The sequence below is a fragment of the Brachyhypopomus gauderio genome, chromosome 14 (assembly GCF_052324685.1).
Source record: "Brachyhypopomus gauderio isolate BG-103 chromosome 14, BGAUD_0.2, whole genome shotgun sequence".
Lineage (NCBI taxonomy): Eukaryota > Metazoa > Chordata > Actinopteri > Gymnotiformes > Hypopomidae > Brachyhypopomus > Brachyhypopomus gauderio.
Genome location: NC_135224.1, coordinates 86,573 through 110,500, shown reverse-complemented (window position 1 = coordinate 110,500; position 23,928 = coordinate 86,573). Strand labels below are relative to the sequence as shown.

Here is a 23,928-nt window from a genome sequence, read left to right as displayed (position 1 = left end):
ATAAGGGAATTAACAAAATTTCAGTCTGATTGAGCGTCACAGACAGTGAGTCATAAATCCCCTCACATACAGTCTCTCATTATGTTGAATGCTGCTGTTCCGACTCCTCGGCAGAATCCGACTCCCCTCGTTTGCACGCATATAAAGATGCTACAGATGAGATTCACAATTTCCGTTGTTTGTATGCATAAATAAGGCGTAATATTTAATTGTTCATCATATCAAAAAACTAGAGTGCTCAGTGATCTACGTTATAATCACTGTAACTCACAGGACTGAAATGTCTGGTTAACGTCTTTTTTTATTTTGGTGACTTATCTGGATGTATAGGCTATTCCACATAAAGCACACATCTCTAGATTCAACAAGGATTCTTTTTAGATAATATAACCCTTTTTATATTAACCTTTTTAATGGAGGGTTTAATTTTACCCCGAATATCATCTGTAGCGTCTTTATGTGCGCACAAACAAGGGGAATTGGATTCTACCGAGGAGTCGGAATTCAGCACAACTGGACTGAATTTCTAAAGCTCTTTAAATGTAGCTAGACAGATAACTAAATGTTTAGATGAAAACTAAGGGTAAAGGTCTTTAAATGTAGCTAGCTATGTATTTAGACTAAAACTAAGACATACACTTTTTCTTAATTACCTAGATAGATGCATTTAAAGACCTTCACTATTTCAGTCTCATTCTACGTAATGAGATCCTGTATAACACAACTCGTGTTTCTAGTTAAAAACCTACAGTGTTATTTCCTTCGTCTTACCAGGTTATGTTTAGACTATTTTGTGGAATCGTTTTGAGACATTGCATCATTTTCCTTACCCGTGATAAAATCGCTTATCACTTTATTTCACATGTAAACTAAATGCTTTTTAAATGTAGCAAACTAGCTAGGTATTTAGACAGAAACTAACGTAGTATCTATCTAAATAGCTAGCTAGTTTAATTAATACAGCTGCAACATCTAAAGAGCTTTACTACTTAAGTCCTGTTCAACGTAATGAGAAACTGTAGAACACAATAGTGGTTTATGGCTAAAAAGCTACAGAGTGCCTGCGTAAAAGCATTAGTCCAGAAAAACTTCCATTGTGTTGTGGCTAGATTTGCAGCGTTTCTGAATTTGTAGTGCATTTCAGAAATGTAGTGCACACATTCTCATTTTGATGAACTTGCTTTGCATATTTATTTATTAGCACGTGCGCTAAGCCGCCGCCACGCCTACATTCAGTGCTGTGTGCTTCAACCAACCCTGAAATGACTGGAACGCTAGTTCATGCGATTAATTGGTCTGCGTGGCGCTATTGTCATTGGCTATTCATGTTGTCTGTCAAAACATGGCGGGAATTTAATTTTATCAATTTCTATCGAATGTGTCATATTTCTATCGAGACGTTATATCGATATAATTATCGTTATCGTTTTATCGCCTAGCCCAATCTCTAACACACACAAACACTTTCGAACACACACACACACACACTCACCCAGGCTGGTTTCTCCGACAGACAGTACAAAATAGAAGAGCCAGGGTGTGTGTGCTTGGCTGAGGGCTGAGGACGCTTTGGTGGCCTGCAGAGACCAAAGGAAGTCCTCAAACGGGAACGCTAGCCTAGGGTCGGCCAGCGCTGGCACGAAGAAATCAAACACCTGCTCAGTGAAAGGAGGGGAGATGAACTCTTCTGTGAGGGCTGAGAACACAGACTGCCTGAGAATGAGACAGACAGACAGACAGAAACATGGGGAGAGAGAGACAGACAAGATCTCATTCATATATAAAGGTTCCGCTGCACCCAACATCTATTCTCTCTGTGGAAGAGCTCGTTCACGCAAGATTAGAGGACAAGGGGTAGCAACACTATGCAATGATGTCAGCCACATGTTCCATTGTCATGGATACCATTTGGGCATGGCATGAGACACTTTGTTCATTCCAATGCCCAAACGAATCTGAGGGACTTTCTAACCACACCTGACTAAGGTGACCCTACCTGAGGAAGGTGAACTTCAGCCTGTGGGTTGTGACGTGGGTGGTGTATAGTGTAGGTAGTGTGGGTGGTATAGGTAGTGTGGATAGTGTAGGTAGTGTGGATGGTGTGGGTGGTGTGGATAGTGTAGGTAGTGTGGATGGTGTGGGTGGTGTGGATAGTGTAGGTAGTGTGGATAGTGTAGGTAGTGTGGATGGTGTGGATAGTGTAGGTAGTGTGGGTGGTATAGGTAGTGTGGGTGGTGTGGATAGTGTGGGTGGTATAGGTAGTGTGGATGGTGTGGGTGGTGTGGATAGTGTAGGTAGTGTGGGTGGTATAGGTAGTGTGGATGGTGTGGGTGGTGTAGATAGTGTAGGTAGTGTGGGTGGTATAGGTAGTGTGGATGGTGTGGGTGGTGTGGATAGTGTAGGTAATGTGGGTGGTATAGGTAGTGTGGATGGTGTGGGTGGTGTGAATAGTGTAGGTGGTATAGGTAGTGTGGATGGTGTGGATAGTGTAGGTAGTGTGGGTGGTGTGGATAGTGTAGGTGGTGTAGATAGTGTAGCTGGTGTGGATGGTGTAGATAGTGTAGGTAGTGTGGGTGGTATAGATAGTGTGGATGGTGTGGGTGGTATAGGTAGTGTGGGTGGCATAGGTAGTGTGGGTGGCGTGGGTGGTGTAGGTAGTGTGTGGTGTGGGTGGTGTAGGTAGTGTGTGGCGTGGGTGGTGTAGGTAGTGTGGGTGGCGTGGGTGGTGTAGGTAGTGTGGGTGGTGTGGGTAGTGTGGGTGGCGTAGGTAGTGGGTGGCGTAGGTAGTGTGGGTGGTGTAGGTAGTGTGTGGCGTGGGTGGTGTAGGTAGTGTGTGGCGTGGGTGGTGTGGGTAGTGTAGGTGGTGTGGGTAGTGTAGGTGGTGTGGGTAGTGTAGGTGGTGTGGGTAGTGTGGGTGGCGTAGGTAGTGTGGGTGGTGTAGGTAGTGTGGGTGGCGTGGGTGGTGTAGGAAGTGTGGGTGTTGTAGGTAGTGTGGGTGGCGTAGGTAGTGTGGGTGGTGTAGGTAGTGTGGGTGGTGTAGGAAGTGTGGGTGGTGTAGGCAGTGTGGGTGGTGTAGGTAGTGTGGATGGCGTGGGTGGTGTAGGTAGTGTGGGTGGTGTGGGTAGTGTGGATAGCGTGGGTGGTGTAGGTAGTGTGGGTGGTGTAGGTAGTGTGGGTGGCATGGGTGGTGTAGGCAGTGTGGGTGGTGTAGGCAGTGTGGGTGGTGTAGGCAGTGTGGGTGGCGTGGGTGGTGTAGGCAGTGTGGGTGGTGTAGGCAGTGTGGGTGGCGTGTAGTGTTGCACGGTATACCGATACTAGAGTAGTATCACGATACTTCGTCATTAAAAACGGTACAATACCCAATTTGCTTAGTATCGGTGCTATAGGACTGAGTGTGGTTTTTTTTTTAAAGAGCAGTATTTCCAAAGAGTGCCACACAGGGGCAGTATGCGCGTACAGCAGTGCAGCGATTGCCTCCTCTCTGCAGAATAATGCCTGGTTTCTACTTTCGGGAGTGACCGTAGTGCGTGACTCTGCCCACCTCGCCCGACCCTGCGTGAACGGTGGAAGCGTTTATACTTTCCGCGTGCAGTGTTCTCCGAAACGATATGTGGTAGTATAAAGTAGTGTTGTCAAATAAAATCGATATATCGATATGTATCGATACTGAACATTCTGAAACGCGCGCTTTCGTTTGACCCACCCAAGCTGCCGTAATGCACAGGACAGTTTGTAATGCTAAAATGGCAGCTAAAGCAAACACAGTGCTGTTGGATTCGAAGCAGATACAGATGGAAAACCGAAGGACATGAACAAGCCAGTTTGCAAGCGGTGCTTTTGGAACATTTCAACGAAGGGCACTAAAGCCTGGTTGAGTGACCATAGCGCTCGACTCCACCCACCTCGCGCGAACCTCCGCGAGCGGTGGAGGCGTTTATACTTTCCGCTTTGCAGCGTTGTCCGAAACTATATGTGGTAGTATAAAGAAACACCCCTCAACAACAGGGGAATGAACATTTACCTGATGAATTTTAATGTTGCTTTGTGTTTCAGTGTGTTCCAGGTTTGAGGTTTGAAAGTGTTGGAATTTAGGCTAAAGTACTTGAAAATGCTTGAAATTGTAACTACTTCGTTTCACAACAAATATCTGTCTGACTGAACAGTTCTCTTGTATTACGTTAACAAATACGAGCCTCTTGTAATTCCAGGACGAAACATGAGAGAATGTGAAGACGTTAAGATTGGGCATTTTGAAAATAAACAACAATTAAATAATGTGATAAAGTGAATTATAGCGAATTTCGAGTACATGTATAAATATTTTACTGAAATAAGTTTAACGTGCTGGGAAATATTGGTACAAGTGCTTTAATTCCACCTTGTATAGGTGTATGAACCCTGCAAACATGACTTTGTTCATTGCGCTGAGGCGCGGCACGCACGAAATTACAAAATTCGAGAGGTGCACGACCTCGCGTGCGCCGCGCTTCAGCGCGATGAACAAAGTCATGTTTGCAGGGTTCATACACATTGTGGAAATCAAACACTTGTATGTCACTTTCAAGGTCTAATTCAATATTTCCCAGCACGAGCAAAGACACTTTGTCAGAAGTTCAAAAGACGTCCACTGAAAAGCCAGAATGAACGTTTCTGCGACATCTTTTTTAAACGTCTTTTGAACATCTATTACTGCGTTCAGTTGCAGTTTTTGCACGTCCACTGACATCCAATAAAGGTCCTAGTCGGACGTTTAGATTTTGAACCAGTTTTGAACGTCCACCAGACATGCAAAAATGGGTCTGGACTGAGCGACGTGATACAGACATGATTTTAACGTCTTTCTGACGTCGCAGAGTTAAATATTTATACATATACTCGAAATTATTCACTTTTTTATCACATTATTTAATGGTTGTTTATTTTCAAAACGCCCAATCTTAACGTCTTCTCTCATGTTTCGTCCTGGAATTACAAGAGGCTCGTATTTGTTAACCTAATACAAGAGAACTGTTCAGTCAGACAGATATTTGTTATGAAATGAAGTTACAATTTCAAGCATTTTCAAACACATAGCAACATTCATTTGTTTATAAAAAAATAAAAAGGCTTTAAAACGGAAATTAGCACAGTATCTGACTTTGGTATCGAAAATGGTATCGAATTTCAATATTTTTTTTAAGTATCGTATCGACGTTGTAATTCTTAGTATCGTGACAAGCCTAGTATAAAGAAACACCCCTCAAAAACAGGGGAAGGGCCCTCCCACCAGATGGGGCGTCAAACACGCCGTGATTACGGCCATCACCGATCAGACCAGCCCGACACTTTTAGTGGAATTAGAAAACTTTCGAAGTTCCAATGACATGTCTGTAATTTGGCAAGAGAGGAGAAGACTTATCAGTCCAACTGAATTTCAACGTGACCTGCTGAGCAGATCCTTATATGACACTGGATCTGATCCAACCGTGCTCACATGATGCTAAACAGAAACCATTACTTGTGGGGGCGCGCTAGTGAGCAAGACATGGAGTAGGACGCGCGTTATGGAGCTCCTCCGGAACTTAACGTTTTAACGACATTTATTTTATCAAAATTGACTTAGTGTCTCAATAAACTAACACTGAAAGGGCACAGACTTGAATGAAGGTATATTTTTTTCCATGGATGCGTCAAAGCTCAAGAAATATAAATACACCCCATCGAGGCCTTCACCACCTGCGACTCGTAGTACCTCAGAAAGACAAGACCCTGCCTCGCCCAGTCAGACTGAGACCGAAGCTACAGGTATTATGGCTGAAGCTATTAAATCGGATATTCTGTCCTCACTGAGAGACGACATCGTCAAAATAATGAGAGGAACTGAAACGCGCTTTTGCCGAAGATTTCAATTCACTGCGAAGTGAACTACAGGCAGTAAGAGCTGAAATCGCGAACAACACGACCACGACCCGAGCCGAGATGGACCGAATGAAGGCAGACATTACAGACATGACCGGAGGATTGTCGACGTGGTCGGATGAAGTGGTGTCATTACAAAACGCAGTGACAGAACTCCAGAATCAAGTTGGGGAACTAAAGGAAAAGAACGAGGACCTTGAGGGCCGTATGAGAAGAGGGAACATTCGGATAGTTGGCGTGGATGAACGACCGAACTCGAGCTCGCCCGCGGCGGTTTCCAAACTTCTCAAAGAAGCCTTACATTTGGAGCGAGACGTGAAAGTTGACCGATCACATCGCGGCCTGATTAAATGGAAACCAGGGGACCGACCACGAGTCATCATCGCCAAGCTGCACTATGATGGAGACGCTGCCGACATACTGAGGAGAGCGAGGGACCGCGCTCCATTAACCCACAACGGGAACCGAATAGCGATCTATCCCGATTACACATCCAACGTGGCAAAAGCGAGAGCCTCTTTCACGAACGTGAGAAAAATGCTTCGAGGACGACCGGGGGTCCGCTACGGAATTCTTTTCCCCGCTAGACTGCGGATATCTTATAAAAATTAGGAAAAGGAATTTCTGGATGCTACGAAGGCGTTGGAATATGTGCGGAAGGAAATAATTCCTGAGACTGAAAAGTAACGGACCTCAATCAATGCGGACAAAAGTAAACACACACGCACGGACATTTTGTTGAACAACATTTCTGGTGGACGTGGACTCTAAAAGCATGAATGATTCTGGACTTGGTGTTTTATCTGCCAGAACTGCACAACCGTAAGCCTAAAAAGTTTGAAAATAATGGCATATAATAGTCATTTTGTTTAAATGTCACTAAATTGACGATCATTATCCTGAAATTAAGTGCCTAGGCACCTAATGATGTTAACTACAGAGATACTCTAAAAATTTTCAAATGCATGTCGTTTAAATTTTTCATTTCATCTTTCCTTAAATGAGTTCTGGGGAGGCCTGAGTGATGCCTAATACCCCTTGTTTTAGCACACACAAGTACAGTCAAAAACTATCTAGACTGTGCCCTTTGCTGCCTGATTTCTTAGCAGCCTGGGACTAGGTCCCACTTTCTTGTTTAACATGGTTACGAATTTGAGCTTGAAACGCTATGTTGTTTTAGTAGAACTGATCCTAATGTTCCCCCAGGATCCTGCGTCCAGAATAAGAGCAAAAAAATCTTTACTTTGTTCATTTACACAAGTTCTTAAGTTGAGTGATTTGAGGATGAGAACATTTAATATGGTGTTACTGAACATATTTGATGTAATCCACTCGTTTTTTACACCTTTTTCACTCCTGATTGACTCTCTTCCCATCTCCAATATGCCCACCATAAAAATAGGCCAGCAGTCATATACCTCCAAAAGATACATAAATTATAAAATATAATTAATGGAGACACTAAAAATTGTAACTTATAATGTAAATGGTTTACACAGCCCTATTAAAAGAACAAAGATCCTAAAACAGTTAAAGCAAATAAATTGCCAGATCGCATTCCTACAGGAAACTCATCTATCAAATGATGAACATGATAAACTCAAAAAGTCCTGGGCGGACAAAGTATATTATTCTTCACATAAGTCAGGGAGAAAGAGAGGAGTATCAATTCTGATCCATAGACAAATAAATTTTACGCTAACATCAATGCATAAAGACACAGAGGGAAGGTATATTTTAATAAATGGATGGATTGACGGCACAGAGGTCACCCTTATGAACGTGTACGCACCAAATGAAGATGACCCTAACTTTATAAAAAAAATTTTTGTTAATGTAACACAGAATAGTTCTGGAATTTTGTTAATGGCAGGAGATCTAAATTGTATTATATCACAGCGTATGGACAAGCATCCTGAATCGAAAACTCCCCTTTCAAAAATGAGTAAGACGCTTAAACATCAATCTTTCGAATTAGGCCTTGCAGATGTATGGAGAACTAAATATCCAAGAAACAGAGACTTCACATACTACTCTTGTAGACATGCATCATATTCGAGAATCGACTACTTTTTTACCCCAAAGGCAGAACTACACAGAGTACAAGACTTAGAAATACTACCTATTACCATTTCTGATCACTCACCCATGGTCCTTGAATGGGACTTGGGCCATAGACCAACCTCAAGACAGTGGAGACTCAATGCATCTCTGCTTAATGATAAAGAATTTAAAACTTTTATCAATACAGAACTTAAATACTACCTAGACACCAATAATCTACCTGAAACATCACCTCTTATACTATGGGACTGTGCTAAAGCATACATAAGGGGCCGTATTATATCATATGCATCTGCTAAAAAAAGAAATGCAAACACAAAACAGCAGGAACTAGAGAATAAAATAGGAGAATTGGAGAAACAACATAAACTCAGGGGTTCATCGAGTCTCATGAAAACTCTCTGTGAGGCTCGTAGAGAGCTCAATGACTTGCTATCTAGGAAAATTGAGGGGAATTTAAGATTTGTTAATCAACGTTATTATGAATATGGCAATAGAGCAAGCAGATTACTGGCGTTTAGATTGAAAAAGCAACAGTCATCTAACATAGTGCAGAAAATAAAAAGTAATAACCACAGATTCCATACAAAACCAGATAAGATAGCGGAGGGCTTTGCAAAGTTTTATAAATCTCTCTATAAGAATTCAGATACATGCACTGAAGATACACAAATCCAAACATACCTAAAAAATATAGGATTGACAGAACTAACAGATCCAGCAGCCAGAAAATTAGATGAACCAATAGAAGAAGGGGAAATTAGAGATGCGATCTCGACGCTGAAAAACAATAAAAGCCCAGGACCTGATGGATTTATTAATGAGTTTTATAAAACCTTTAAAGACATCTTATCCCCCCTATTATTAAAGGCTTATCATCATGCATTGGAAATAAAAACAACAGCCCCCTCCTGGAAAGAAGCAACAATAGTAGTAATACATAAAGATGGCAAAGACCCCACTGAATGTCAGTCATATAGGCCCATTTCACTACTAAATGCGGATTTACGCATATTAACAGCAATTTTGGCTGGAAGGGTCAATACCATAATTACACAAATTATCCATCCGGACCAAACAGGGTTTATAACCGGAAGACACTACGGGGATAATATTAGACGACTACTTAATATAATGTCACATCAAAAGGGATTACAAAACGAAGCAATAGTTTTATCTCTGGATGCCCAAAAGGCTTTTGATAGAGTATCATGGCAATACTTATTTCAAACATTAAAGCGGTTCAAATTTGGCTCTAATTTTATAAACTGGATACAAACACTGTATACAGATCCACACGCGGCTGTTAAAGTAAATGGATATAGATCAGCTAGATTTGCACTAGAGCGTGGATGCAGACAGGGTTGCCCACTCTCGCCCCTTCTCTTTGCCATCAGCATTGAGCCATTAGCACAGCTCATTAGAGACAGCAATAATATTAAAGGAATAACCATAAATAAAGAAGAACATAAACTTTCCCTCTATGCAGACGACGTACTACTGTATTTAACGGAACCAACCACCACAATACCATACCTAAAGGAGCTCATCTCTCAGTATGGATACTACTCAGGATACAAAATTAATGTGGACAAAACAGAAGCGATAGACATCAGTGGTACAGTACTACAAAGTACAAAAAATCAAAGTGGTTTTAAATGGCCTAAAGAAAGTATCAAGTACCTAGGTATACATATCCCTATTTCCATTCAAAATCTTTATGATGCCAATTATAAGAAAATTACACAAAGTATCAACAGCGATCTGAGTCGATGGACTACACTCCCACTATCACTATTAGGACGTGTTGAAAGTATACGTATGAACATTCTGCCCAGGCTACTTTACCTATTTCAGATGCTTCCTGTAGAAGTCCCAAAATCTGCTTTTGATTACTGGGATAAATTAATTTCCCAGTTCATATGGCAAAAAAAGCGCCCAAGAATTAGGCTTAAAACGCTACAACTCTCAAAACCGAATGGAGGGCTAAACCTACCTAACTTAAGATACTATTACTGGGCTGCACAGATGAGACCTCTGGTAATGTGGATCCATAATGCCACGTGGACAAGATGGCTTAATATTGAAAAAAGCAAGTGCCTAGAGCCACTTTGCGATCTCCCATTTATAGACAAACCATCACAAAATATGGGAATTTGTACTGCAGCAACTTTAAAAATATGGAGAAAAGTACAATTAGGCTTCAGGCTACCTCGGATGTCATTTCTAACAAATATTGGACAAATAAAAATGTTTGCACCAAATAAATTAGATGCAGGGTTTAAAAAATGGTCAGAACAGGGCTTAATTAAACTACACCAGATATTTATTGGAGATAGCCTCAAGTCATTTGAGGAGTTAAAATCTGAATTTAATCTCCCTAAAACAGACTTTTTCAGATACTTGCAACTGAGGCATTTCTTAACTACACATAAAGCATGGGAAAAACTTAGAAAGCCGACCCCAATAGAAAATTATTTAATGAGGTTACAAACGGAGGGCGAGGGAAGAATAATTAGCGAATTATATCAAATTTTCAAAACAATGAATCTGGATAGCTCTGCTAACATTAAACAGAAATGGGTCTTAGAAATGAACACTCAAATAATGCAGGATACATGGGAGGAAATATGTACAGAATCACATCTAGTGACAAACTCCAACAGTTGGAGGGAATTCAAGTGGAAGATAATTACCAGATATTTTCGAACACCTGCTGTAGTGTCAAAGATGAACCCAACAAATAACAGCGCATGCTGGAGAAATTGTGGAGCACACATCGCAAATCATACTCATATATTTTGGTCATGCCCTAAATTGCAGAATTTTTGGAAGCAGATACACGACACTCTTAAAGATGTTTTTCAGCAGAACATACCACAGGACCCCACAGTGGCTCTACTGGGAGTGATACCAGACGGTGTTATTGGAAGACCAAAAAAATATTTGTTGGGAATCTTGTTTACGGTGGCCTTAAAATGCGTTACTTTAAAATGGATGAATCCAGACCCTCCAACATATAATTTATGGATACAAAAGTTGCAGGAGGTTTATCACATGGAGAAAATAACATTTACACTACGGCTTCAAAAACTGCTTTTTATTAAGCGATGGAGTCCTGTGATTGATCTAATTACAATGTAAATGATTTGTCTTCACGAGCTAACGGATGATTAAATGTCTAAGGTATATGCTCTGTGCCCATATAACCTGGTTTGATTTAAAGTGGCTATACATTGTTGGAGTGAAAATTATATTATTTTATCTCTCTTATTCCTCATATTTCTTTTTTCCCCTGTTTTTACTTTTATTTTAACTTTATTATCTTTTGATCTGTGTTGTACATATTTGAAAAAGTGAATTTGTATGAAACTATATTTTGAGGAATTGAAAAATAAAAATTAAGTTTAAAAAAAAAAAAAACAGGGGAAGGAACATTTATGATGAATTTTAATGTTGCTTTGTATTTCAGGTTTGAAAAGTGCTGGAATTTAGGTTAAAGTACTTGAAAATGCTTGAAATTGTAACTACTTCGTTTCACAACAAATATCTGTCTGACTGAACAATTATCTTGTATTACGTCTCTTGTATTACATTTTCAAGCACTTTAACCTAAATACCAGCACTTTTCAAATCTGAAACACACTGAAACACAAAGCAACATTAAAATTCGTCAGGTAAATGTTCCTTCCCCTGTTTTTGAGGGGTGTTTCTTTATACTACCGCATATCGTTTTGGACAAGCGGTTCGCGCAGAGTCGCGTGAGGTGTGCGGACTCGCGCGCTACGTTCACTCGAGAAAGTATAAACCTAGTTTAACACAACGAATCTGACCAAACACCTGAAGGCACGCAGATTTGTACAAAGAATTCCAAGAGGTTGGTGATTATTCCCATTTCTAGTATTATAGCATACAAAATTATGTGTCCGATTATGGTATCCTGGCAAATGTTTGTCATATTCTTGGTTTAAGAGCCGTAAGTGCGACAACATACAGGAAGAAAAAAAAGAGTGATCGTACTACAACGAATCAATCATCTATGAATACTGAACTCTAATACTGAAGTTTTAGTTACTTAAAGACTTAAGTTGTTTAAAGTATACTTAAAATACACTTTTTGCACTAGCCTTTTTTGACTTCTAAATGTGAATTCCAGAGTGCACTACTATTATTTATGTTAATTTATATTAATGTGCAATTATTTATTTTTCTGTTTTCATGTGGTAGGGACTACACCTTTTATTTATAATAATAATAATAATAATAATAATAATAATAATAATACTACATTTTATTTGATGGCGCCTTTCTGACACTCAAGGTCACCTTACATAATAATAATAAATAAAAATTAAGACAGAGAATTTGTGAAACAAAATACAATTTTCATTTGTTTGTTTATAAAAAAAATAATAAAAAGGCTTTAAAACGGAAATGAGCACAGTATTTGTCTTTGGTATCGAAAATGGTATCTAATTCCAATACTTTTTAAAGTATCGTATCGAAGTTGTAATTCTTAGTATTGTGACAACACTAGTGGCGTGGGTGGTGTAGGTAGTGTGGATCAGTGTTTTCTTATTTGTCAAGACCAAAAACTGTATAAACATAACACAACACATAACAGAAAATGAGAGAAAACCCCTAATCAGAGTATTTTCTAAAATACATCTTAACAGCAGCCACCCACATCTGCGAACGCGTGTGCATGTGTGTGTGTATGTGTGTGCGTGTGTGTGTGTGTGTGTGCGTGTATGTAGAACCAGATGTGGTGTTCTGTGGTCAAGAGGTGAAGAGGGTTTTGAATGGAGACCCAAAGTAAGCAAACATTACAGCTCCAGTCAAAAAGCCAGCCTGACTTTTACTGCCTCCTGTAAACACACAGCACTAATCACACCACCCTCACACACACACACACACACACACACAGAAACATTCCACTTACACCTACAGCAGAGATCTACCACAGGGTAAGACAGCAGAAAACGTCTGGATAGGGTCGACCTCACAGAGGTGCTGAGTATGTTTGAGGTCATGTGCAGATGTGTGAGAAAGATCAGTGCACAACACAGGAGATACATGTTATGTGCATCAGTTTGTGTGTGTGTGTGTGTGTGTGTGTGTTCCTGGCTCTGTCAGGGCAGGACGTGTAGGTAAAGTGCAGGGGTTTGAGTGTGTGTGTGTGTGTGTGTGTGTGTGTACCTGGCTCTGTCAGGGCAGGACGTGTAGGTAAAGTGCAGGGGTTTGAGTGTGTGTGTGTGTGTGTGTGTGTGTGTACCTGGCTCCCTCAGGGCAGGACGTGTAGGTAAAGTGCAGGGGTTTGAGCGTGTGCTGCAGCAGTGTGTGTGCCAGAGGAACAGAGGGGGCATCTGTGTACTGCAGACTGGATGGCAACTTATGATTCACCAACGCATACAGAGACCTGTAGTAGCCTAGAGAGATGGAGAGAGATGGAGAGAAGGGGAGAGAGATGGAGAGAAGGGGAGAGGGATGGAGAGAAGGGGAGAGGGATGGAGAGAGATGGAGGGGGGGGGGGGGGTGTAACAAGTTAATAAGAGACCAAAACAGGAAACAAAGCCACATTGATGTACTTAAAGAAACAACTGGAATAAGAAGTTCCAGTACGGAGAGGTAGTGATGAGGTGTAGGGGCAGGTTGGAGGGGTGTAGGAGGTGCAGGGGTAGGTGTAGGAGGTGCAGGGGTAGGTGTAGAGGTAGGTTGGAGGGGTGTAGGAGGTGCAGGGGTAGGTGTTGGAGGTGTAGGGGTAGGTTGGAGGGGTGGAGGAGGTACAGGGGTAGGTGTAGGAGGTGTAGGGGTAGGTTGGAGGGGTGTAGGAGGTGTAGGGGTAGGTGTAGGAGGTGCAGGGGTAGGTGTAGGAGGTGTAGGTGTAGGTGGAGGGGTGGAGGAGGTACAGGGGTAGGTGTAGGAGGTGTAGGTGTAGGTGGAGGGGTGGAGGAGGTACAGGGGTAGGTGTAGGAGGTGTAGGGGTAGGTGGAGGAGGTACAGGGGTAGGTGTAGGAGGTACAGGGGTAGGTGTAGGAGGTGTAGGGGTAGGTTGGAGGGGTGGAGAAGGTACAGGGGTAGGTGTAGGAGGTGTAGGGGTAGGTTGGAGGGGTGTAGGAGGTACAGGGGTAGGTGTAGGAGGTACAGGGGTAGGTGTAGGAGGTACAGGGGTAGGTGGAGGAGCAGAGAAGTCGGCGTACCTTTCTGTACCACATAGTGCAGAATCTGCTCGGTGAGTGCAGTGGCGGCTGTGGGATCCTGCAGCACAGGAAGATACGTCTCCTCCCAGCAGAACACCTCCAGCATACGCATGGGGACCGCCACACTCACACACTCATCACCACACTGCTGCAGCAGCCTGGGGACAGAGGGGGGGTAGAGTTACACACACACATATACACACACACACACACACACATATATACACACACACACACTCACACACATCACCACACTGCTGCAGCAGCCTGGGGACAGAGGGGTAGAGTTAGACACACACACATATACACACACACACACCCACATATACACACACTCACACACTCACACACACCCACATATACACACACTCATCACCACACTGCTGCAGCAGCCTGGGGACAGAGGGGGGGTAGAGTTACACACACACATATACACACACACACACACACACACATATACACACACACACACTCACACACATCACCACACTGCTGCAGCAGCCTGGGGACAGAGGGGTAGAGTTACAAACACACATATACACACACACACACACACACACACACACACACACACACACACACACACACACACACATACACACACTGCTGCAGCAGCCTGGGGACACGGGGGTAGAGTTACACACACACACACACACACACACACACACCCACACACACACACACACACACACACACTGCTGCAGCAGCCTGGGGACACGGGGGTAGAGTTACACACACACACACACACACACACCCACATATACACACACATCACCACACTGCTGCAGCAGCCTGGGGACAGGAGAGTAGCGTTAGACACACACACACACAGATACCCATACACACACACACAGATACCCACACAGAGATACCCACACACCCACACAGATACCCACACACACACACACAGATGCCCATACACACACACACAGATACCCATACACACACACCCACACAGAGATACCCACACACCCACACACACACCCACACAGATACCCACACACACACACACACACACACACACAGATACCCACACACACACACAGATACCCACACAGAGATGCCCACACACCCACACACACACCCACACAGATACCCATACCCACACACACACACACAGATACCCATACCCACACACACCCACACAGATACCCACACACACACACAGATACCCACACAGAGATACCCACACACCCACACAGATACCCATACCCACACACACACACACACAGATACCCATACACACACACACACAGATACCCATACACACACACACACACACACACACAGATACCCACACACACACACACACACACACAGATACCCACACAGAGATACTCACACACCCACACACACACCCACACAGATACCCACACACACAGATACCCACACACACACACACAGATACCCACACACACACACACAGATACCCACACACACACACAGATACCCACACACACACACACAGATACCCACACACACACACACAGATACCCACACACACACACACAGATACCCACACACACACAGATACCCACACACACACACGTGTGGTAGTATGTGGTAGTCAAGTGTGCAGGAGCCTGAACAGGTAAGTGAGGGTCGTAGCTCCGCCCACCCCAGGTACCTGCAGCAATGTCCCAGAAGTCTCTTGATCTGGAAGACACACGTGGACGCCTGTGGACTAGTCAGCTGCTTCACAAACTGGGCGTGGTGCTTCACCACACTCTGACACAGCCACACCTGTAACACACACCACAGTGAGGCACTGATCCCCCTGTAACACACCTGTAACACACCTGTAACACACACCAAAGTGAGGTGGGTATTATTACCACACTAACAACTTTTTTATTTTTGGCAGTCCCTGACAAATTCTCCCTGAGTGTGTGTCTGTGTCTCTCTGTTCAATAAAAGCAGTTGTCTGAGTGTGTGTGCATGAATGCAGGGCCTGAAATTCTTTTTTCAAAATGAGTGGGAATTCCCCCCTTAAATGTGTCACATAAGGGGGATTTCTACATTTTGGGGGGGGATACTTCTGGTGAACCTAAATACAGGTCTTGCTGTGCTTCAACAAGATATATATATATATTAGGGGTGGGACGCGATTAAAAAAATTAATCGAATTAATCGGAAGCTTTGTAATTAATTAATCGAAATTAATCGCATTTCAGTATTTAACATGAGAAATATTAATTTAAGTTTGAATGATGAATGAATCAATGAACATAATCATAAACTTCAACATCTTGTTTATTTTTCCACCAGTCTACTACGAAGACCAATATATGTGTAGTGTGCAGAAAACAGTTCAGAACATTGGAAATTCTGACCAAAAATGTTGTTTAATTTAGGGAGTTTTGCTCAGGATATTGGAAGAATTGAAGTAAATCAGAAGATGTTTTTTAATACCATTTTAGATGGTAGACTTTCTTTAATTTCCCAGGCCTCTGCCATAGGCATCTTCATAGTGCCTAGAAGTGGTCTTCTGCATGCTCAAAGCAAATGACTGGATCTTCATCATCTATAGATTCATCATCTATAATATGAGCTGTCACACCAAGATAATTCTTGTTGCTAACAGAGGTCCAGTGATCCCCAGTCAGAGCCACATTTGTGGCACTCTTCACAATAACCTGTTTTAATTCTTTCCTCATCATACAGCTGCTGGATTTTCTTCGACATTGTCTTTCTAGGGTGAGTTTCCCAAAACGTTCTTAGTGCCAAGTACTTCGTCACCTCGTTCTTACGTACGAGGTTAAGAAGTACTTGGCGCTAAGAACGTTTTGGGAAACTCACCCCTGGACGGTAGTTCGTAACTTGCATCAGTTGACGCAATTCGCAGCGCTTCTTGTAAGCATTTATCTTCGACCACAGAGAGCGGACAACACAAATAATGTGACGCATCATGTATAAACGCGTGCGGAGTCGCGCGCTACGGCCATTCGCGAAAGTTTAATCCAGTCTTAATGGTCCAATGAAGGTCATTTAAAAACCAGGACGTTTCCTCACAGGATGTGAATTACGTACGTTTGGTCACCCTATCGTACTAGGAATACATTTAGCAGCTAAGTTATCATTACTGACCTGCGCGTTAAGCTGGGCGTATACTGTGCGATTTTTGGCCCATTTTCAGCCGATTTTTCACTCGTTTCGGCTCAATCGCGTGTCGTGCATCGTATAGTTTACACAGGTAAACGAGGAACGATTCACACCTCACGACCAACTCCCGATCAGAAATCGCAGCGTCGCAAGAACATCAAACATGTTTGAAATTCAAATCGCTCCTCGTGAGAGTATCGCACTGTTGAAGCAGCTCCACGAGCCGACTCTCCCTGCGATTTAGTCGTACAGTTTGAGCTGGAGCTGAGTACACGATTTAAAATATCGCACAGTGTACGCCCAGCTTTAGCCGCAACATGTTTTGCGTTGAGGTGGTAACGAAGAGTGGAAGTGCTCCTGTGATAAGCGAACTCCTTCCTACATAAAGTGTAAATAACACTATTTTTGTTTGTACTTCCATCTGAAAGTTTCTTATATTTAAATTTCCCATCCACCAGCGTAGCCTCTTCAGTCATCTCCATCATGATCATCTTATTGTGTGTCCATAATCTGTATGCCCGGAACTCGCGCACTGAGAAACATTCCACGGTGCAAAAGTGTCTCGTCCATTAAATGCGTTAAAATGCGTTAATTTTTTTAGTGCGTTAATTTTCCTGTAATTAATTAATCGAAATTAACGCGTTAAAGTCCCACCACTAATATATATATATATACACATACATATATATATGTATATAATATATATACATTGTAACTTGTCTCTTGGTTCTTCTCTACCCTGATCTGTCCTCTTCTTGGTCTTTCTTTTCAAAAAAAAAAAAAAAAAAAAAAAAACATTCCAACTGCTCTCTTGGAGGGCCAAGCTGAAATTAGCATACATTGGTTAGGCTTGTTATAACTTAATTTTACCTCTGTTTTGTGTGCTGAAATGTGTCATCACATCACAATCAGCTGACTGGGCATCAGGCAGAATTTTATGCATTGCAGTAATCCAGAGTTGCCAACTCTCACGCAATGAGCGTGAGACACACGCATTTGACCGTCTTCACACGCACATGATTTCTCACGCTGAAAAAATCTAGTTTATTTACCTCTGATCTACATCTATGATTCAATGAGTTACTAGTTCGCTTATATCGCTCTGATATAATACTTAAATGTGTCCATTTTACACCCCCCCCAACAATTTACACACGCACACCCCGCCCCCGGCCAATATTTTACACACATGCCACCACCCCCCTCCCTCCCTCCCTCCTAAAATCAAATCTCACTCAGTGATAAAGTTGGCAACCCTAGTAATCTGTTTTTCTGCCCTTCTCCTCCGTTATTGACCACCTCTTTCAGATCAGCCTCGCGCTTTCTTTTCAGTGCTGCTGTATGAGACACTAGCCGAGTGGCGACTTAAAGTCGATGTTTTGTAGCATCGGCTGGTAAAAGGCACAGCACCGTACATTTTACAAATCGAGCAGCTCATTTCACCGCTATTAAGTTCGAGCCAAGGATATATTCTTGACCAGTTGGACTGAAACATATCTTTGGACTGCTGCTTTAGTTTACTACCGTCACCTGTGTGTGAATCCTGAGGATTAGTTTGGTCAACGTCGCCGCTGCTGCGGTGCTAGGAAGAGTGAGAGCGCCGAGTGCAGCGTCCAGTACGGACGTCGGTCTGTCCGACTATCTGTCCGTCTCACAATACAAACAGAGCTATTGTTTTGCTGAACGTTTTCGCTGTAATTGTGTGCGGGAGTTTCCCGCATTATTATGGATAAAATTGCGGGAATCGAAGAAATAGTGCGCAATTCCCGCAATCCCGCACTGAAATTCAGGCCCTGGAATGTGTGTGTGCTTGTGTGCCCAGTGGTGGATGGTGTTCTGCCACTAGGGTCTGTCCTCTCTCCCCTTCCTGCACCCCATTCAGTCCCCCAGGGGGCTGTGGATCCCGGTAGAGAGTACGCTGTGCACAATTGGCTGCCGCTTCTCGCCGGTGTGTGTGTGATTGGTTGTCTGAGACTTGTACCTGTGTTAACATTGTAAAGCGCCTTGGGTATTCTGAAAGGCGCTATATAAATTGAACATTCATTCATTCATTCATTTTTAATGGCAAACCTGCCATTGGTCAGAGGGTCATGGGTTCTCACCAGCCTGTTTGTGTCCTCACTGTGGTGGTAGAAAAACAGCAGCTGTCTCCCCAGCAGCCTGAGGGTGGCGCTGTCCAGGAGCGCAGGGCTGGCAGCTGACAGGGCCTGACTCACAGAGCGGTCAAACTGGGCCCTCTGGACAGCATGCTGCAAACATAGGACATGGGACAAGAAACCAGGACAAGAAGGGATCACTACATGTTCACCAATAACACAGTCCATCCACCCTGTACAGACAGAATGAGACAGTCCATCCCCACTGTACAGACAGAATGAGACAGTCCATTCCCCCTATACAGACAGAATGAGACAGTCCATTTGAGATCTATCCACACACCTGCCGCTTTCTCTCGTGGAAGCCTCTTATGTAAGACTGGATGATAATTGAGTTTTTCAGCCGTCTTCTCTCATCCTGCCAAAACAAAGAGAACCAACAGTACATATCAGACACCATCAGCCCTATCAGACACTGCACGGTTATCAGACAGTGTACTGTTGCTTAAAACAGACCTCTCTTTTCCTTCTTTCCTCCTGTGTCCGATGAAGCAAAGATGCTTTTTCCTCCTGAAAGAAATCACAGAGGTCACGGGTACAGTAACACACACAACTCAAACACAGCTACAGTAACACACACACCTCAAACACAGCACACACATCTCAAACGCAGCTACAGTAACACACACATCAAATGCAGCTACAATAACACACACATCAAATGCAGCTACAGTAACACACACACATCAAACGCAGCTACAGTAACACACACACACACATCAAACGCAGCTACAGTAACACACACACATCAAACACAGCTACAGTAACATACACACCTCAAACACAGCACACACATCTCAAACGCAGCTACAATAACACACACATCAAATGCAGCTACAGTAACACACCTCAAACGCAGCTACAATAATTAACACACACCTCAAATGCAGCTACAGTAACACACAACTCAAACGCAGCTACAATAACACCTCAAACGCAGCTACAGTAACACACCCACACCTCAAACGCAGCTACAGTAACACACCTCAAACACCGCTACAGTAACACACACCCCTCAAACGCAGCTACAGTAACACACACACCTCAAACACAGCACACACATCTCAAACGCAGCTACAATAACACACACATCAAATGCAGCTACAGTAACACACCTCAAACGCAGCTACAATAATTAACACACACCTCAAATGCAGCTACAGTAACACACACCTCAAATGCAGCTACAGTAACACACAACTCAAACGCAGCTACAGTAACACCTCAAACGCAGCTACAGTAACACACCCACACCTCAAACGCAGCTACAGTAACACACCTCAAACGCAGCTACAGTAACACACCTCAAACACCGCTACAGTAACACACACCCCTCAAACGCAGCTACAGTAACACACACACCTCAAACACAGCACACACATCTCAAACGCAGCTACAATAACACACACATCAAATGCAGCTACAGTAACACACATCAAACGCAGCTACAATAATTAACACACACCTCAAATGCAGCTACAGTAACACACAACTCAAACGCAGCTACAATAACACCTCAAACGCAGCTACAGTAACACACCCACACCTCAAACGCAGCTACAGTAACACACCCACACCTCAAACGCAGCTACAGTAACACACCTCAAACACCGCTACAGTAACACACACCCCTCAAACGCAGCTACAGTAACACACACACCTCAAACACAGCACACACATCTCAAACGCAGCTACAATAACACACACATCAAATGCAGCTACAGTAACACACCTCAAACGCAGCTACAATAATTAACACACACCTCAAATGCAGCTACAGTAACACAACTGAAACGCAGCTACAATAACACCTCAAACGCAGCTACAGTAACACAGCCACACCTCAAACGCAGCTACAGTAACACACCCACACCTCAAACACCGCTACAGTAACACACCCACACCTCAAACACCGCTACAGTAACACACCTCAAACACCGCTACAGTAACACACACCCCTCAAACGCAGCTACAGTAACATACACACCTCAAACACAGCACACACATCTCAAACGCAGCTACAATAACACACACATCAAATGCAGCTACAGTAACACACCTCAAACACAGCTACAATAATTAACACACACCTCAAATGCAGCTACAGTAACACACAACTCAAACGTAGCTACAATAACACCTCAAACGCAGCTACAGTAACACACCCACACCTCAAACGCAGCTACAGTAACACACCCACACCTCAAAACGCAGCTACAGTAACACACCCACACCTCAAACGCAGCTACAGTAACACACCTCAAACGCCGCTACAGTAACACACACCCCTCAAACGCAGCTACAGTAACACACACCCCTCAAATGCAGCTACAGTAACACACACACCCCTCAAACGCAGCTACAGTAACACACACACCCCTCAAACGCAGCTACAGTAACACACACCCCTCAAACGCACCTACAGTAACACACATCCCTCAAACGCAGCTACAGTAATGAGGAACCAGCAGTGCGACCCCCCCAGTATCATCTTACCTTCCGACTCGCCCCTCCAAGCGACACTTTGGGGGTCCTCCTGAAATCTCCCTCAAAGCTGAACATGGCTCTAGGCTTTTCCCATCCAGCTGCAGTCTAATTACCTGCGTGACGAGAGACATGTGGACTCAACATCCTGATTCATCTGAAGCAAATGAGAGTAAACACAATGACCTCACTAAGAACTCGGAAGAACTGAGCAGATCCCAGCATGGCTGGAGCAGTGGGACAGGCCTACAGACATCCCTGATCTTACTGGAGCACACACAAGAACATCACACTGCAGTACAGATCACCCTCACATCTAGAGTTCAGATTAGAGATTATATCAGCTAACTAACTAGTTATTATAACTCACACGGACCCCAACTACATTAGCCAATATTACATAACCAACATAAGGAATGTCATGTGTGTTTATGTAATCAGACAGAAGGAACGTGTCATGGCAGAATTGAGAAAAATAAAACATCACATATTATACAACAAAATAGCATTGAAGTGCTGTTGTCTGGAATCAATAAATCTGCAGTGTGAGAGACCAGCAGGCACACGGATGTGGGGACCACGTCACCCAGCTGGGATAACTCACTCAGCAAAGACCTGGACAGTTCTGATACTGGAACACCACACCAGCTCAGCTAGTGAGCACCTCCTCACCTCACCTCTCTTCATCATCACCTCCACACCTTCATCACCTCACCTCTCTTCATCATCACCTCCACACCTTCATCACCTCACCGCTCTTCATTTTCACCTCCACACCTTCATCACCTCACCTCTCTCCATCTTCACCTTCACACCATCACCTCACCTCTCCATCTTCACCTCCACACCTTCATCACCTCACCTCTCTCCATCTTCACCTCCACACCTTCACCTCACCTCTCTCTTCATCTTCACCTTCACACCATCACCTCACCTCTCTCCATCTTCACCTCCACACCTTCATCTTCACCTCCACACCTTCATCACCTCACCTCTCTCCATCTTCACCTCCACACCTTCATCACCTCACCTCTCTCCATCTTCACCTTCACACCATCACCTCACCTCTCCATCTTCACCTCCACACCTTCATCTTCACCTCCACACCTTCATCACCTCACCTCTCTCCATCTTCACCTCCACACCTTCATCTTCACCTCCACACCTTCATCTTCACCTCCACACCTTCATCACATCACCGCTCTTCATTTTCACCTCCACACCTTCATCACCTCACCTCTCTCCATCTTCACCTCCACACCTTCATCACCTCACCTCTCTCCATCTTCACCTCCACACCTTCATCACACCTCTCTCTTCATCTTCACCTTCACACCTTCATCACCTCACCTCTCTTCATCTTCACCTCCATACCTTCACCTCACCTCTCTCTTCATCTTCACCTCTACCTGTTTTCTCATTTACTAACAGTATAAAACTGCCGACTCCTCCAGGATCAGCTAATATTAACATTAGCCGTTAGCCGCTATTGTTTCTCACGGTAGTTCCGCGCTAATGACTCAGCTGCGGCTCCGCTACCGTCGGCGTGTACGCGGACACACGACACGTTAACGGGTGTGTGGTGTTCGGGGTCATTCACATGGTCGTGCGGGCGAACAATAACGACACGGATAGTCCCTCCCGTACCGCCCGGTTAGCCAGCGATGCTAACCAGCAAAGCTAACCAGCTATGCTAACCGGCTAAGCTAACTGGCAAAGCTAACCAGCTAAGCTAACCAGTTCGCAGGACTTCGCTATGTCGCTCATCCTCGTTCTGTCTGGTTCACTAATGACAGCAGGAATGTGTGTATATCAGACCATCGAATAGAACAAATATTTTACCTGTTTTACTGAACGACCAACTAAACAAACTGAAGACAAATACAGAAGAAATGAAACACAAAGTCCAGCTCGGCCCAGCTAGCAGACAAACACGTACATGTCCCGCCCCTCCGTCAAATGACAACAAGCTATTGGACAGCAACATTGACGCCGAATGGCTACTCGCGCAAATAAGATGAGTA

At 43.7% G+C, this 23,928-nt stretch overlaps 1 protein-coding gene across 1 annotated transcript in view; it reads right to left on the bottom strand.

The window, feature by feature from the left end:
* Window positions 1-23,889, bottom strand: part of ube3c (ubiquitin protein ligase E3C) — a 69,611-nt gene extending 45,722 nt beyond the window's left edge. The window contains exons 1-9 of the mRNA XM_076972006.1: window positions 23,747-23,889; window positions 21,917-22,020; window positions 19,877-19,930; window positions 19,704-19,778; window positions 19,367-19,513; window positions 15,790-15,905; window positions 14,163-14,320; window positions 13,238-13,391; window positions 1,493-1,713 (exon numbers count right to left, since the gene is read on the bottom strand). Coding sequence (XP_076828121.1) covers window positions 1,493-1,713; window positions 13,238-13,391; window positions 14,163-14,320; window positions 15,790-15,905; window positions 19,367-19,513; window positions 19,704-19,778; window positions 19,877-19,930; window positions 21,917-21,982 — 991 coding nt within the window. The 5' untranslated portion in view covers window positions 21,983-22,020; window positions 23,747-23,889. The remainder of the gene's footprint in view (window positions 1-1,492; window positions 1,714-13,237; window positions 13,392-14,162; window positions 14,321-15,789; window positions 15,906-19,366; window positions 19,514-19,703; window positions 19,779-19,876; window positions 19,931-21,916; window positions 22,021-23,746) is intronic.
* Window positions 23,890-23,928: the final 39 nt, after the last annotated feature.